General features: G+C 47.2%; 1 protein-coding gene across 5 annotated transcripts in view; it reads right to left on the bottom strand.

Moving 5' to 3' along the window:
- The window catches only part of CDK13 (cyclin dependent kinase 13), a 121,926-nt gene extending 106,003 nt beyond the window's left edge, over window positions 1-15,923 (bottom strand). For 3 of the 5 annotated variants that reach the window (XR_016222667.1, XR_016222668.1, XM_089315655.1), the window contains exon 1: window positions 13,705-14,918. Coding sequence is in view for 3 of the 5 variants with exons in the window: in XM_089315655.1 (XP_089171781.1) it covers window positions 13,705-14,918 (1,214 nt within the window). In the remaining 2 variants the exon portion in view is untranslated. Of the gene's footprint in view, window positions 1-13,704 lie in introns of all 5 variants that reach the window. The other 2 variants (XM_017344445.4, XM_070059760.2) reach the window with 1 other exon arrangement.
- Window positions 15,924-16,871: the final 948 nt, after the last annotated feature.

Genomic DNA, 16,871 nt, shown 5'->3' with positions numbered 1-16,871 from the left:
GAATGGTGGTTACCAGGGACTGGGAAAAGAATGTGGATGGGGAAAAGGCAGATGTTTATCAGAAGGTATAAGAGCAGAAAAATAAGTTCTAGCGATATATTGCACAGAATGATTAACTATAATAAACAATAATGTACTATTTTGAAATTGCTAAAAGAATAATTTTAAATGCTTCACCATAAAAAAGGGTAAGAATGTAAGGACACAAATTTCTAAATTATCTTGATTTAATCATTGATTTTTTTTTCCCAGTTTAAATAAACTTTAAGGGCCAACACTGTGTTGTAGCAGGTAAAGCTGCCGCCTGTGGCACTGGCATCCTATATGGAGTCCTGGCTGCTCCATTTCCCATCAAGCTCCCTGCTAATGTGCTTGTGAAAGCAGCAGAGGATGGTCCAAGTACTTGGGCCCCTGCTCCTGGCTAAGGATCAGTCCATTTGAGGCCATTTGGGGAGTGAACTAGCAGATGGAAGATCTCTAACTCTACCTCTCAAATAAATAAATCTTTAAAGCTTAAATAAACATAAAAAAAATTTTAAAGATTGTTACTTTTTTGAGAGGCAGAGTTACAGAGAGAGAGAGACAGAGACAGACAGAGACAGAAACAGAAAGAGGTCTTCCATCCACTAGTTCACTTCTCAAATGGCTGCAATGGCCAGGCCTGGGCCAGTCTGAAGCCAGGAGCTACTTCCAGGTGGCTCATGTGGGTACAGAGACCCAAGGACTTGGGCCATCTTCCACTGCCTTCCCAGGCCACAGGCAGAGAGCTGAATCAGAAGAGGAAGAGCTGGGACTCCATCCAGAGCCCACATGGGATGCCAGCAGTGCAAGCAGAGGCTTAACCTACAGTGCCACAGTACCAGCCCTTAAAAAATTTTTGGTTCTTGGGGCCAGCGCTGTGGTGCAGTGGGTTAAAGCCCTGGCCTGAAGCTCTGGCATCCCATATGGGCACTGAATCAAGACCTGGCTGCTCCACTTCCAATCCAGCTCTCTGCTATGGCCTGGAAAAGCAGTAGAAGATGGCCCAACTCCTTGGGCCCCTGCACCCACATGGGAGACCAGGAAGAAGCTCCTGGCTCCTGGCTTCAGAACGGCACAGCTCCAGCAGTTTTGGCCAACTGGGGAGTAAACCAGCGGATGGAAGACCCTCTCCCCCTCCCTCTCTCTGCCTCTCCTTCTCTCTCTGTGTAACTCTTTCAAGTAAATAAATAAATCTTTAAAAAAAATTTTCTTTGTTCTGTGTGTATTTCATAGAATGACAGAATCAAATTGGTATTTTAAAATTAATGTAAATGCAAGAAAACAGGAAGAGCTCAAAGAGGAAAAGTCCAAAAGCAAGCAGACTCAAGGCAGCCCTAAAAAACTAGGGAGTTTCCAAACTACACAAGAGTGAACTAAAGATCCCTATAAAAGGTGTTACAAAATAAACAATTCATTAGAACTGGAGAAGAAGAAATAAGTAGTACACACTGAGTAGCCCTTATACAAACACTTGGGATCAGAAGTGTTTTCGATTTTGGAGTTTTTTGGATTTTGGAATATTTTAAGGGTTTACCAGTTGAATACCCCTAATCCAAAAACATGAAACCTGAAATGCTCTAAAATTTGAAACTATCCAAGTGTCACACATTAACACTCAAAAAGACTTGGATTTTGAAGCATTTCAGATTTCAGTTCTTCACAATCGGGATGCTCAACCTGTACTAAAGTTTTGATATGCGGTACTGGGAGAAAACACTGCCACTTAAAACACAACCATGCATGCACCCACATACAAATCAAAAATTACTTAAGAGGCAGCACTGTGGCATAGCGGGTAAGACCGCTGACTGCAATGCCAGCATCCCATATGGGTGCCGGTTTGAGTCCTGGCTGCTGCACTTCCGATCCAGCTCTCCACTATGGTCTGGGAAAGCAGTGGAAGATGGCCCAAGTCATTGAGCCCCTGCACACACATGGGAGACCCAGAGGAGACTCCTGGCTCCTGGCTTCAGATCAGCACAGCTCCAGCCGCTGCAGCCAACTGGGGAGTGAACCAGCGATGGAAGACCTCTCTCTCTCTCTCTCCCTCTCTCCTCCTCTCCCTCACTCCGTCTCTCCCTCTCTCCCTCTCTCTCTCCCTCTTTCCCTCTCTCCACATTGTAGCCAATGTGGGCAGTGAACCAGCGGATAGAGGATCTCTGTGTGTGTGTGTGTGTGTGTGTGTGTCTAACTATTTCAAGTAAATAAATAAATCTTCAAAAAAAATTACTTAAAAGATAAAATCAGGTTAAAAGACAAAAAGACAAACTCATGAAAAATACTTGGTAATGGAACAAAAATAGTTTTGCACACATAAAGAGCTCTCATAAATTAAGAAAAACAAGAAAAAGAAAAATGAATCAAGAAATTATAAGACCTAATAAACAGGTGAAATATACACTGAATCTTACTAGCTATCAAGGAAATGCAAATAAAAACAATAATGGGGGACCAGAATTGTGGCAGAGCAGGTTTAGACACAGCTTGCAACGCCAGCATCCCAAATTAGAGTGCCAGTTCAAGTCCCCAGTCTTCTGCTTCCAATCTAGTTCCCTACTAATTCATTTGAGAAGGCAGAAGACAGCCCAGGTATTTGGGCCCCAGTCACCCAGGAAGGAAACCAGAATGGAGTTTCTGGCTCCTGGGTTTGCCCTGTCCCAGATTTGGCAGTTAAAGCCTCTTGGGGAGTGAACCAGCAGATGGAAGATCTCTCTTTTTTCTTTCTCTCACTCTGTTGCTCTGCCTTTCAAACAAAAAAATAAATAAATCTTTAAAAAACACACACACACGCATAATAACGCTATATTTGACAACTCCAAGTGCTGGACAGATTAAAGAAATGGATAAACCCAATGTTGGGAAATATAATTTAGTGTGAAAGCCTTCTGAAAGGCAATTTGACAGCATACCAAAATTATAAGTGTGTATACTATCTCTGACTCTGTGTCCACCATCTCTAACTCATGAATTTTATCCCTATGAAATCCAACCTACATCAGATAATGGGATAAATGCACATAAAAATCAATCTGCTATATGTATAATCCTATGTGCTATGTATATAAAATCCTATGTGCCCAGGCATATATCCACAAAGAAATATACAATATTCATTAAAATGTCAAGGGTGATTTTTCAGGTAGTTAGGTTTAGGAAGACATTATTCTCACACTTCTTCATACTACTAGAAAATTTCTATCATGAGCCTCTCTATTTGAAAAAAGTTAAAAATAATGATGAGCAATATCAGAAAAATATATGACTCTAAGAGGGGTGAAATCATTTATATATAATATTAGAGAAACTGAGTTAACAGTCTCAATAAAATATCCCAGGCCAGCGCCACAGCTAACTTGGCTAATCCTCCGCCTGCGGCGCCAGCACCCCGGGTTCCAGACTCAGTTGGGGCGCCGAATTCTGCCCTGGTTGCTCCTCTTCCAGTCCAGCTCTCTGGTGTGGCCCGGGAAGGCAGTGGAGGATGGCCCAAGTGTCAAAAATAAATAAATAAATAAAAATAAAATATCGCAGTGAGAGTGCTCCTATGCAACTGAAAATGCAGAAAAGGCAAAGTGGGGGAGCATACAGCCCCTTTATCACTTTCAATTCCTCTCACTACTTTTTTCATTTAAATTTTATGTAAATTCCAATTTTTAACCTATATTTTATCCTCTAATTTACATTTATTTCATTTTTAAAATATCTTAAGAATGCTAAATTCTCCCACAATTTAGATCTGCAGAAATACAAGGAACAAAATCACTGCAAACAAGTAAGATTTCTCATTCTACTTGGTATTAAATGGGTGTTGGAAGCAAAATAAAAAAAGCTTCCAACACCCATTTCAAAGTTTATCCATCTCTACATAGGAAGCAAAGTGAACCTAAATCAAAATAGCATCACCCCCCAACAAAAAAAAGCACTATTCACAAAATAAGGGAAATGATTAGAAATAACTTCAACGAATATTAAACATTCACTTTAGCTGACTTTTCAGAAGTAGCTACAATTTTTCAGAGTTGGGAAATAAAAGCTTGACAGATAGTTTGCTCAGAAAATTTCTACTGAAAAGATCAATCAAAATCACCAAGAAAAACCAGATCATTTATCTTGATCAATTCAACAGACTACAAATATAATACTAGTCTAAATTATATTCTATTTACACTAAAGTGACTCACAGCATTGTCTTCTCATTCTAGTAAAGTAGATCCTAGATAAGGGAGGTTCTTAAATTCCCTCTTTATAAGTCAAAATAATTACCTCTCCAATCATAGGATGTGTATAATAAACCAAACTATCAAGTTTGTATTTAGAAATACTACTGCTATCTGCAAAAATTGTTTTGCACTAAGATGTGGAGGAAAATGAATTTAAACTAATTAAACCACTAATAAATATGTTTTGGAATTTGTCCTCTATGAGCTTATAATCTAGCAGGGAAAACACAGACAGACAGCCAACTAATCAGAATACTAAATAAAAACTTTTAAACCTCTTTTAACCAAAGTTAAAAGGAAAGTGTGGCAAGAACACAGGAAAAGGAATCAACCTGTACTAAAGAAGAAAGGCTTAGGTTTTTAAGTGGTGGGATTTGAGCTGAGTTTTGAATACAAAACTGGAGGCAGAGAAGGAGAAAAACAGTGTTTTCCTCTGACCATTTCAAGGTAAAAGAACGGCAAATATGAGAATACAAAGAAGGAAAAGTGCCTAATAGAATGGGACCAAATCATAAAAGGTATTAACTGACAACACATTACAAAGTCTAGATTTAAATCTATATAATGGGAATGAAATGATTTAACCAAGATTTTAAGAAAACTCTCTTGGTGCCAGTGCTGTGGCATAGCGGGCTAAGCTTCTGCCTGCTGTGCTGGCATACTACATGGGCTCCAGTTCTAGTTCTGGCTGCTCCTCTTCTGATCCAGTTCTCTGCTATAGCCTGGGAAAGTAGTGCACCCTCGTGGGAGACCCAGAGGAAGTTCCTGGGTCCTGGCTTCAGATTGTCTCAGCTCCAGCTATTGCGGCCATCTCGGGAGTGAACCAGTAGATAGAAGATCTTTCTGTCTCTCACTCAGTAACTCTCTCAAATAAATTAATTAGATAAATTAAAAAAAAAAAAGAAGAAGAAGAAGAAGGCTGGCGCCGTGGCTCAATAGGCTAATCCTCCACCTGCGGCGCTGGCACACCGGGTTCTAGTCCCGGTCGGGGCGCCGGATTCTGTCCTGGTTGCCCCTCTTCCAGGTCAGCTCTCTGCTGTGGCCAGGGAGTGCAGTGGAGGAAGGCCCAAGTTCTTGGGCCCTGCACGCCGTGGGAGACTAGGAGAAGCACCTGGCTCCTGCCTTCAGATCAGTGCGGTGCGCCGGCCGCGGCGGACATTGGAGGGTGAACCAATGGCAAAGGAAGACCTTTCTCTCTGTCTCTCTCTCTCACTGTCCACTCTGCCTGTCAAAAAAAAAAAAAAAAAAAAAAAAAAGAAAGAAACAAAGAAAGAAAAAAGAAAACTCTCTTGATAAAAAAGGTAAGGGAGCTGGTGCTGTGGCACAGTGGGCTAAGCCATTACCTGCAGCATCGGCATGCCATGGGTGCCGATTCGTGTCCCAGCTGCTCCTCTTCAGATCTAGCTCTTTTGCTATGGTACCCGGGAAAGTAGTGGAAGATGGCTCAAGTGCACCCTTGTGGAGACCAGGAAGAAGCTCCTGGCTCCTGACTTCAGATTGGCCCAGCCCTGGCTGTTGCAGCCATTTGGAGAGTGAACCAGAGGACGGAAGACCTTTCTCTCTGTCTCTGCTTCTCTCTGTAACTCTACCTCTCAAATAAATAAAATAAATCTTAAAAAAAAAAAAAAAAAAAAGGAACTAGGAAGAAAAGAATGTTAATAACAGAAAGTCTAACCTACTAAAAGTGACAATCTGAGTGTGTTTGTCAGAAATGGAGATAAGAGAAGAAATATTAGTGTTACAGAAAAGAAATGTGATGCGATTCAACAGATGTAAATGTCAGGTTGTCTGGTCAGTGAAGGAGCAAACCACAAGGCCATCTTCCAAGAATGAAAGAATGATGACAGCTTTGTAAACTGAAGTTCAACATAAACATCTATTCTCTTCTAAGAGTCTCATTTTTTCCAGTATCCTATACTTATTAAGTGCATATCAAATAAGTAGCATTTTTTATATGAGTAGCAATTTATGAGTGATGGTAACTTTTAAAATTATTATTCTGGAATATCTTCATTTTACGTATTTTTGAACAATAGTTTTCAGGACAAATAATCCATAACAGAGGTATTTCATAAAATAGGCAAGTGAGTATACAATTAATTTAACTTTTTTTTTTTTTTTTTTTGACAGGCAGAGTGGATAGTGAGAGAGAGAGAGACAGAGAGAAAGGTCTTCCTTTTGCCGTTGGTTCACCCTCCAATGGCCGCCACGGCGGGCGCGCTGCAGCCGGCACACCACGCTGATCCGAAGGCAGGAGCCAGGTGCTTCTCCTGGTCTCCCATGGCGTGCAGGGCCCAAGCACTTGGGCCATCCTCCACTGCCTTCCCGAGCCACAGCAGAGAGCTGGCCTGGAAGAGGGGCAACTGGGAAAGAATCCGACACCCCAACCAGGACTACAACCCAGTGTACCGGCGCCGCAAGGCGGAGGATTAGCCTAGTGAGCCATGGCGCCGACAATTTAACTTATTTATATCCAGGGTCCAGCCATCTTCATATTCTCAAAGACTTGATATTATTTTATATAGGTTTCTGCTGCTTCTTGGTGGAGTAAAATTTCCACATGTTTGTTAAAAAGGACCAACTATATAAAATAATTTATTATACTGATTGTAATTAATCTGACTTTAATGACTTCAGATTAAGACAGTCCACTGGGACAGGCGCTACAGCATAGGCAGTTAAGCCTCCACCTGCCATGCTGGCATCCCATATGGGTGATGGTTCAAGTCCCAGCTGCTCATTTCAAATCCAACTCCCTGTTAATGGCCTGGGAAAGCAGTGGAAGACTGCTCAAGTGCTTGGGCCCCTGCACCCTTGTGGGAGACCTGAAAGAAGAAGCTCCTGGTCCCTGGCTCTGGATCAGCCCAGCTCTACCCATTGTGGCCATTTGAAGAACCAGTGGATGGAACACCTCTCTGTCTCTCCCTCTCCGTCTGTAACTCTGCCTCTCAAATAAATAAATTAATTGAGGGGCCGGCGCCGTGGCTCACTTGGTTAATCTTCCACCTGCGGTGCCGGCATCCCATATGGGCAACATCCCATATGGGCAGCATCCCATATGGGCGTCCGGTTCTAGTCCCGGTTGCTCTTTTTCCAGTCCAGCTCTCTGCTGTGGCCCGGGAAGGCAGTGGAAGATGGCCCAAGTGCTTGGACCCCGGCAACCGCATGGGAGACCAGGAAGAAGCACCTGGCTCCTGGCTTCGGATTGGCACAGCGCCAGCCGCAGCAGCCATTGGGGAGTGAACCAACGGAAGACCTCTCTCTCTCACTGTCTATAACTCTACCTGTCAAATAAATTAAAAAAAAAAAAAGAGAGAGAGAGAGACATCCCACCACAAAACAACCTTCAACAACTAAGTACAATTAATGTCTTCAAGAAATGTTTTCCATCTTTGTACAGTAGAAAAAACATCCACAGGATTTAAACCTCCTCATTGCTTATAAAAACTAATCAAAGACAAATGATTCAAAGAATCTTTAGAAGAATTCATTTTTAAAAATCCTCAGAAAACTTAAAAATTATCAAGGAACAGAAATTAATACATATGTACCCAAACAGGGTATAAATTTTAGCAAAACAGATCAAATGTAAATACATGATGATATGGCCAGCAGCCCTGAATGCCAGCTGTGGTTCAATATAGCACACCATTAAGAACATGTACTTTATACTAATCAGCCTAGGGTTTGAATCCAAGCTAACCTTAGAAAAAAAAAATCACTTCATTTTTTAGAGCTTTCCAGTTCCCAGTTCATCAATGGGAATGTTTCCAACTATCACATAGGTTTGCCAATAAATGTAAAGTATTTATCAACGCCTCACAAAGAGTAAAACACAACAGTCACAACCATACCTCCCTTTCTTAACCAGCCCCTATTTTTCAATAAATCTACCATTCATCACAGGACCAATCAGGAAGAGTTATATGACCTTTCACACCCCAATATTCAAGTAGTAAACAAAAATACAGTAAACACATTACACAGGAGAGAAAGTACTAGGAAGAGGCTAATGAACAGAAAAGAAATGGATGAGCTGAGAACTAAAGATTCAAATGAAGGTAAACAGCAAGTTGTTAAGAAGTCACTTGAAAGCAGAGGATTTAGTCCAGGATGCAACAACAAAAAAATTCCTTACACCAGAGTTTCAATACTACTTTGAATATGCATACATTTCCTTAAAAATGATAGTTAATTAACATATAATTCTATATTAAGTTGCAAAAAGATCACACTGCTATTTCTTACAGCATTATCACATTATTATTAAGAGTCTACTTCTGGGGGCTGAGTGGTGGCATAGCAAGTAAAAGCTGCTGCCAGTAGTGCTGGCATCACATATGGGCGCTGGTTCCAGCCGTTCTGGCTATTTAGGGAGTTAATCAACGAATGGAAGACCCCTCTCTCTCTCTCTCTCTCTGCCCGTGCCTCTCTGTAAGTCAGACTTTCAAGTAAACAAATAAAATCTTTAAAAAAAAAAAAGAGGGCCGGCACTATGGCGCAGCAGTTAAAGCCCTTGCCTGAAGCACCGGCATCCCATAAGGGCGCTGGTTCTAATCCCAGTGCTCCACTTCCAACCCAGCTCTCTGCTATGGCCTGGGAAAGCAGCAGAAGATGGCCCAACTCCTTGGGCCCTTGTATCCTTGTGGGAGACCTGGAAGAAGCTCCTGGCTCCTGGCTTCAGATCAGTGCAGCTATGGCCACTGCAGCCATCTGGAGAGTGAACTAGTGGATGGAAGACCTCTCTAGGTGTCTCTACCTCTCTCTCTAATTCTGTCTTTCAAATAACTAAAACAAATCTTTTTTTTTTTTTTTTTTTTTTTGACAGGCAGAGTGGACAGTGAGAGAGAGAGAGAGAAAGAGAGAAAGGTCTTCCTTTTTTCTGTTGGTTCACCCCCCAATGGCCGCTACGGCAGGCGCACCGCGCTGATCCGAAGGCAGGAGCCAGGTGCTTCTCCTGGTCTCCCATGCGGCTGCAGGGACCCAAGCACTTGGGCCATCCTCCACTGCCTTCCCGGGCCACACCAGAGAGCTGGACTGGAAGAGGAGCAACCAGGACAGAATCCGGCGCCCCGACCAGGACTAGAACCCGGTGTGCCGGCACCGCAGTCGGAGGATTAGCCTATTGAGCTATGGCGGCGCCGGCACTAAAACAAATCTTAAAAAAAAAAAAAAATTAGTCTACTTCTGTCAGACACGGAGCTAGGCACTAGAAAGACAAGGATGGGCAAACAGGTCAGTTCCCTTCATGGAGCTCACCACATTCCAGCAGCCTACTCATTAAAGAATAGACCACCAACCATTAAATACTTAATTATGAAAGTAAATAAAGCTTTTTACATTAAACTGAACAGGAGAGGTCAATTAATTGTTCCCAAAGAGTAATAACATATTTGCTATATTTAAAAACCTTAAATTTTTCAGTCAACTATTTTAGTTGTGAATTCAGGGTCCCACATTTTAAGTAGGACATCTGACAAACTAGATAGAATGTGAAAAACCTGAAAACCACTCCCTGGCAAAAATTAATTTTTTGTCCTAAAGAAGACTCAGAAGACATGATAACCATCTTTAAACTTTAAGGAGGTAGCACCTAAGTTTGTTCTGTACCATTCCAAAGGGTTAAGCTTAGAGCAATGGATAGAAGCTAAATGGAGAAGGATTTCTGTTTCAATATAAGTTTGATGCATTCTAGCAATGTCAGTTATTCAATAATAACTCAATCACCTTATATATCTGGAAGACTGTATACAAAAGACCAATTTCACTCACCTTTGAAATAATTTCAAAATATTTGTCTATTACAGTTTAGGAAACTCAGTCTCCAAGGACCCTGCAAATCAAGACTAGACTTCAATTCCCAAATTTAAAGATTTATTTATTATTTTGAAACTCAGAGTTACAGAGAGAAAGGCAGAGAGAGAAGTCTTCTATCTGCTGGTTCACTCCCCTCCCCAACTGGCCGCAACAGCCGGAGCTGTGCCAATCCAAAGCCAGGAGCCAGGAGCTTCTTCCAGGTCTCCCACGTGAGTGCAGGGGCCCAAAGACTTGGGCCATCTTCTACTGCTTTCCCAGGCCATAGCAGAGGGCTGGACTGGAAGTGGAACAACCAGGACTCGAGCCAGCGCCCATACAAGGATGCCCACACTACAGGCGGTGGCTTTACCCGTTATGCCACAGCGCCAGCCCAATTCCCAAATTTAATAATGTGCTTCCCACTACAGATGTATATTCAAGCAAATACCAATGGCCATCTATCAGGAATGCTAAGAATTCTAAAGCATCTTCCAAATTCAATTGTTTAGAATATGAGTGGCCAATAGAAACACCATGAGAAAATTCAAGAACTTATTTTTTTTTAAAGATTTGTTTTATTTATTTGAAAGGTGCATTTATAGAGAGAAAGGGAGCGACAGAGGGATCTTCTACCCACTGGTTCACTCCCCCAAATGGCAGCACTGGCTAGGGCTGGGCAGGGCCAAAGCCAAGAGCTTCTTCTGGGTCTCCCACATGGGTACAAGGACCCAAGCACTTAGGCCATCTTCCACTGCTTTCCCAGGTGCATTAACAGGTAGCTGGTTCAGAAGTGGAGCAACCAGGACTTGAACTGGCATCCATTTGGGATGCTGGCACTGCAGACAGTGACTTTACCAGCTCTGCCACAACATGTGCCCCACAACTGATCCTTTACAATAAAAGCTCTTACAGGTGGCCATTGCCACAGTATAGGGGGTAAAGCCACCGCCTACAGTACCGGTATACCATATGGGCACTGGTTCGAGTGCCGGCTGCTTCGCTTCAGATCTAGCCCTCTGCTATGGCCTGGGAAAGCAGCAGAAGATAGCCCAGATGCTTGGACCCCTGCACCTGTGTGGACCCAGAAGCAGCTCCTGGCTCCTGGCTTTGGATCGGCTCAGCTTTGGCCACTGCAGCCATCTGGGGAGTGAATCACTGGATGGAAGACCACTCTCTCTCTCTGCCTCTCAAATAATAAACTTTTATAAAACAAAAAAGCTCTATCAGAGCAATGACTGACTTTCTTCTCTACAAAATTCCAGTCCCTAAAACTGTATCTAGCACATAACAGGTGCTCAGTAAGTATTTGCTAAATTTTAGTAGTCTTAATCACTACTATATTGTGCATATATATAAAAAGGTACACACACACTTTTTTTTTTTTTTTTTTTTTTGGCCAGGCAGAGTTAGACAGTGAGAGTTATAGACAACAAGAGAGAGACAGAGAGAAAGGTCTTCCTTCCATTGGTTCACTCCCCAAATGGCCCCTATGGTCAGTGCTGCGTCGATCCGAAGCCAGGAGCCAGGTGCTTCCTCCTGGTCTCCCATGCGGCTGCAGGGACCCAAGCACTTGGGCCATCCTCCACTGCCCTCCCAGGCCATAGCAGAGAGCTGGACTGGAAGAGGAGCAACCAGGACTAGTACCCGGCGCCCCAACCAGGACTAAAACCCAGGGTGCCAGCGCTGCAGGCGGAGGATTAGCCAAGCAAGCCATGGCGCCAGCCCACACACATATATTTTCAAGTAAAGATGGGTATTGTGGCAAAGGTTAAGCTGTTACTCAGAATGTCTGCATTCAAATATCAAAATGCCTGGTTCAAGTTCCAGAGACTTTCCTTCCTATCCAGCTTCCTGCTAATGCAACCTGGGAGGCGGCAAGCGCTTAGGCCCCTGCCACCTATGGAGTTCCATACTGCTTGCTTCAGCCTGGCCCAGGCCTAGCTGCTGTAGGCAGCTGGGTCTAGAAATAGTGGATGGAAGATATTTCTCAGTCTCTCTCTCTCTCTCTCTCTCTCTCTCTCTCTCTCTCTCTCTCGCTGTTGCTCTGCCCTTCAGCATATGAAAATAAACACTAAATAAAATATATACCATGATTATATAATTAAGGGCCTTGTTCAAATATCCAGCAACTAAAAAGCTTAATAAACATAAAATTCATACTTAAAATTGCATCACACTTATAATTGCCACCTATGAAACTTAACCAAATCAGTTTGCAGAAGAAACTTAACCACACACACGCACAATAAAAATTATTCAGCAAAGCTAAAATAATATAAATAAAATTAAAATATAAACTCTTACAAAATTTAAGGATAAATTTAGGAGCAAGTTGTCATTGGAGGAATTCTTTGAGTCATAAACTGACACTTTAAATGTGTTGGGACACTGTAAGAATGAAGAAATTTATAGAGCTCTTTTGGTTTAAAGACAAACCCTCAAATCTACTCATATATTTCAAACAAGCACTAAGGAAAATATGCTAATATTACAGATACCTCTATTTTATGGAGATTCAACAAAACCCACACTCCAAAGTTCTAAGTATCCATTTGGTATTACTGAAAACTAAAACCGATGGTACGAACAGTGAGCGATCCAAATGTCACTTTTTTTAATACCATAAACTATAAGACCTAGAATTTCCAGACACCTGAAGGAATGTAAAGACCCACAAAATTCTCAAAAGTAGTATCACATTCACTTTGTTTAATAACTATATGCTCATGCACCCATGTGTTTTGGAGAATACTATTATATAACAAAGAAGGTATAATAGCTACACGTTAAGTTCTACTCCAATTTCACAAGAATAAATCTATTAAAGATTTCTGAACAAAGATCCTGATATTTAAAGATCTAGTTAACTTCAAGTTAAGAAATTACATTTGTAGCAGTGTAAAAACACACTAAGCCATTCAGTGGGTTATACCAACTAGATTTAGAATATGTCATTAACAACTGGGTGTGTTCACAAACCGAAAAAGAAAACTCACAACTTTTTTTTACTTTTCAAGATCAGGTAAAAAGCTATCCCACATAAGAATATCATAAAATATGTTATCTTTCATTATTTTCCGAATTCAGAAAGGTCAACTCCCACATAAGTTTATTCCACATAGTAAAAGAATCAGCTTTACAGAAAGGCTGCTTTTCCCATCCCTGTATGCACCAGATGCAATAACTGCAATCCACAACGAAATCGGACATCAGCACCTGATTCTGATTCCCCATTACGCTCTCAGTCCCTAAACTGCAGTTTCCAGTCTCCCACAATGACACCCCTTCACAGAGCTTTGAAAACTAAGACAAGCCCGGCCTTGGTTTACCCAATAGGTTTACCCAAGTTTAATCGTGCCGGAGAAGCAAAGAGCAGCTGAAAAAAAACCCGTTAATACATTCACGCAACAAGTCTAAAACTTTGAACTCTTCCTTAGAAACCTTCCCCGCCGGGGCTGGGAGAAAAGAAAGCCCAGCTGCTTTGTCCCTGACCCCTTAAAAGTGTCAGGGGCGCGCGAAAACGCCTCTCCCTAGGGAAGGCCGGCCCGGGGCAGTGTGCGCTGCCCCAGGCAGCGGACCCGGCGGCTTGCAGGAGTCCACTCACCACCCCGCCGGCCCCCCAGGCATCCCGCCAGCGCAGCAAGGCCCCGGGACAGGGGGCGGGACTCACCTGAGCACGGGACTGTAGGGACTTCGGGAGCGCCGCCAGCTGCTGCTGCTGTAGGGGCTGGGGGACACGTCGCCGCCCCGCTCGTAGGAGCTGTGGCGGCTGTAGCTGGGGGAGCGACGACGGCTGTAGGGGCTGGGGGAGCGCGGCAGCCGCCGCGAGTAGGGGCTGCTGCCACCTCCCGCCGGGCTGGGGGACTTGCGGCTCCTCAGGCTCTGCGAGGCCCTGTGGGACACCGGGCTGTCGTCCCGTCCTCCCAGAGGGCTCAGGGACCGCTGCCGCCGCCTGTAGGCCTTGGGCTCGGTCTTGTCCTCCCGGTAGGCCTTGGGCGGCTCCTTGTAGGCAGAAGGCGGCTCCTTGGACGACTTAGTCCGGCTCCGGTGGGCCTTCAAATCTCGGTCCTTGCGGCTGCTACTGCTGCTGGACGTGGCCGAGGCGCTTTTCCGGCGGCCGCCGCTGCTGCTGCTGCTGCCGCTCTTGGCGGCCTCGGCCCGTTCCTCGCCGCTGTGGCTGTGGCGGCTGCGGGACTTGGAGGCCTCGCTGCCGCCGCGCTGCCCATCCCGCCGCCGGTGCTCGCGGTGGCGCTCCTTGCTGCGGCCGCTGCTGGTGCGGCGGTCCCGGCGGGGCCTGCGCTCCGACCCCTCCCCGCGCCGCTGGGTGCCGGAGGAGGAGGCCGGACTCCCGCCGCTGCCCCCCGTTCCCCCGGCAGCCGTCGCTGCCGTTGCCGCGCTGGCCCCCCCCAGCAGCAGCCCCTGCTCGGACTGGGAGCTCACATCCTCGTATTCCACCAGCGGGGTCACACCCCCGCCGCTACTAGCACCGCCACCGCCGTCCTGCTGCGGCTGGGGCAGCGAGAAGACCCGACGCTTCTCCGCCTCCTGCCCGGCGCGGGGCCCGCGGCGCCGCTTCTGCCGCCCTCCTGCGCGCCTCTTGCCTCTCGCCAGCCGCTTGACCTCCAGAGGGGGGCCCGGGCTGAAGCAAGAGGAGGAGGCCGCGGCGGCGGCGGCTGCGGCGGCGGCCGTGCCGGGAGCAGCCAGGAAGAGCAGAGGCGGCGGGGGCGGCGGCGGTTGCAGGAGCTGCGGCTGCAGGAGCGGCAACAGCAGCGGCGGCTGCTGAGGGGACAGGAATCGCCTCCGCTTGCGGCGTTCCTCCAACTTCTTCTCCGCCCAGCTCAGGCCCCCGCCTCCCCCCAGCGCCGTGTCGGAGCTGCTCGGCATCGCCTAGAGCCCGCCGCAGAGCGCGGCGCGGGTGCGGCCTCCTCCCGGGTCAGATCCTAGCCATCTTCCCCGCCGGAAACGGGAACGGCGGCGGCGGCGGCGGCGGAGGGACACCGAGCACCAGGGCCGGCCGGGAAACGCGCCACGATAATCCGGATCGGGACTCGGGTCCCTGGATTCCAGGTCACGGTGGGGTACGCAGCGGCCTCCGGGCCTGGGAGAAGCTGGAATCCGGGCGGCGGAGCTCCCGATCGCGCTCCTGGTCCTATTCTCGGCAGCAAAAACACCAGATGAGCTGGGCGCTGACCTGCGGGGGAGTCCGGAGTCCTCCAAGTGCCCCCGCGGGTGGGGGTGAGGCCTCGGCCGCGCTCTCGGCTCCGGCAGCGCAACGCGGAAGTACCACCTTCTTCTCCGCTTCACTCCATCGCGCCCTGACGTCGGGTGCGAGTTCAGGGGAGGGGAGTGGGCGAGACAACAACACGCCTCCGCCGCCTGCTCCTCCGCGTCGACGTCGTCCTCCCGGGGTGGCGGCGCCACAGCGAGGGCGCCTCGGAAGTGGCCTGGGCCTGACAACAACTCCCGGCCTAGGGCCTCGCGCACTCTGCGGCCCGCGGGCACGGGCGGCGGGGCGAGGCGAGGCGACGCGACGTGGGGGCCACCGGGCTGCGGCTCCCCGCCGGGGCAGCGAGTGTGCGGGGCTGGGCGGGGGGCTGTTTCCGGGGAGATGGGGGCGGGGGCGTTTCTGAGTCTGTGGCGGTGGCTACGAGCCCTGACTTTCTTCTCCCTGCGCCGCCGCGAATAGAGGTGGCGGAGCTGCCCCGTCCCTCCGCTCCCCCCCCTCCACGAGGAGGCTCCTGGTGTGCGCGGCCGGCCCCGGCTCGCTCCTCCCCTTCCCTCCCCGCTCCTCGTCAGGAGGAGGGAGGGCGACAGGACTTGCTGGTTGGGCCCTAACCTCCACAACCCCTCCTTCTCGCCTCGCTCTCTCGGCTTTTCCCCTCGGCCTGGACGGAAGGCCGGGAGCGCGCACGCACGTCACGCTCCGAGAGAGCCGAAGGTAAGTGGTGGCGGGGGGCAAGGGAGGCGGGAACAAAGTTGCCGCGCACTGGCGTGCTCGCTCCCGTCAGGGACCGGCCGTCCGCACCGGACGTGGCGTAGTGTAGTGATCGCTTCGCTTCCGGTGAGGGTGGGACTCTGTGTGAAGAAGGGTTAAAGAAAGGAGAGGATTCGTGCGCCGCCCACTGCTGTCGCCTGCGACTGTCCGGGTGGTGGCACGCTTGTCGTGCCTGTTGCTTGCGTCTAGCGCGCGGTGCTGGCTGCGCCTCTCCGCAGACGCGGCACTGCCGGCCTGTTGTGGAAAAGGTCACGACGGGAATAAGGATCCCCGGAGAGCCCGAGAGCAGCAGTGCGTTTGGTGGCTTTCTGGACCGGGCAGTCACCCCCGGTCTACCCTCAGCCAGACGCCGGGATTGGAACAACTGCTAGAGAAGGAGAGGAGGCCCCACAAAAGAGGGCGGGGATGACGTTAGCTTAACTTGTCTCACAGACGGCCAAGTTGGAGGATCCATCCCAACCCAAAAACACTGGAGTCACAGTCTCGTACTTCGGTAACACTGAAGTTTACTTGAAAAAAATTTTAAAGCTTTAAATCAGTTTAGGGAATAAATTGATTGTCGGATGCTGAAAATCCCAGAATTTACAGATGGCTTCCCCCCCACCACACACACACACACACACACACACACACACACCGCGCGCACACACTTTCGCCTTCGTGTCTAAGCGAATGTGGCTGCCAAGCATAACCGTATAGTGACCTCCTCTCATTTCTTGCTTTAGCAAGATTGTTCTTGCAGCATTCGGGATAATTAGATTAGAATCTAAACGGCTTACTGGCTTTTTGTTTAGGAAGGAAAGCTAAACTGTTCAATGGTTGCTTGGCCTTTACAAGGTTAT

The sequence above is a fragment of the Oryctolagus cuniculus genome, chromosome 16, assembly GCF_051225735.1.
Source record: "Oryctolagus cuniculus isolate XC-2025 breed Fujian yellow rabbit chromosome 16, ASM5122573v1, whole genome shotgun sequence".
Lineage (NCBI taxonomy): Eukaryota > Metazoa > Chordata > Mammalia > Lagomorpha > Leporidae > Oryctolagus > Oryctolagus cuniculus.
Note: the sequence above shows the minus strand (reverse complement) of the source record. Positions and strands in the feature narration are given on the sequence as shown.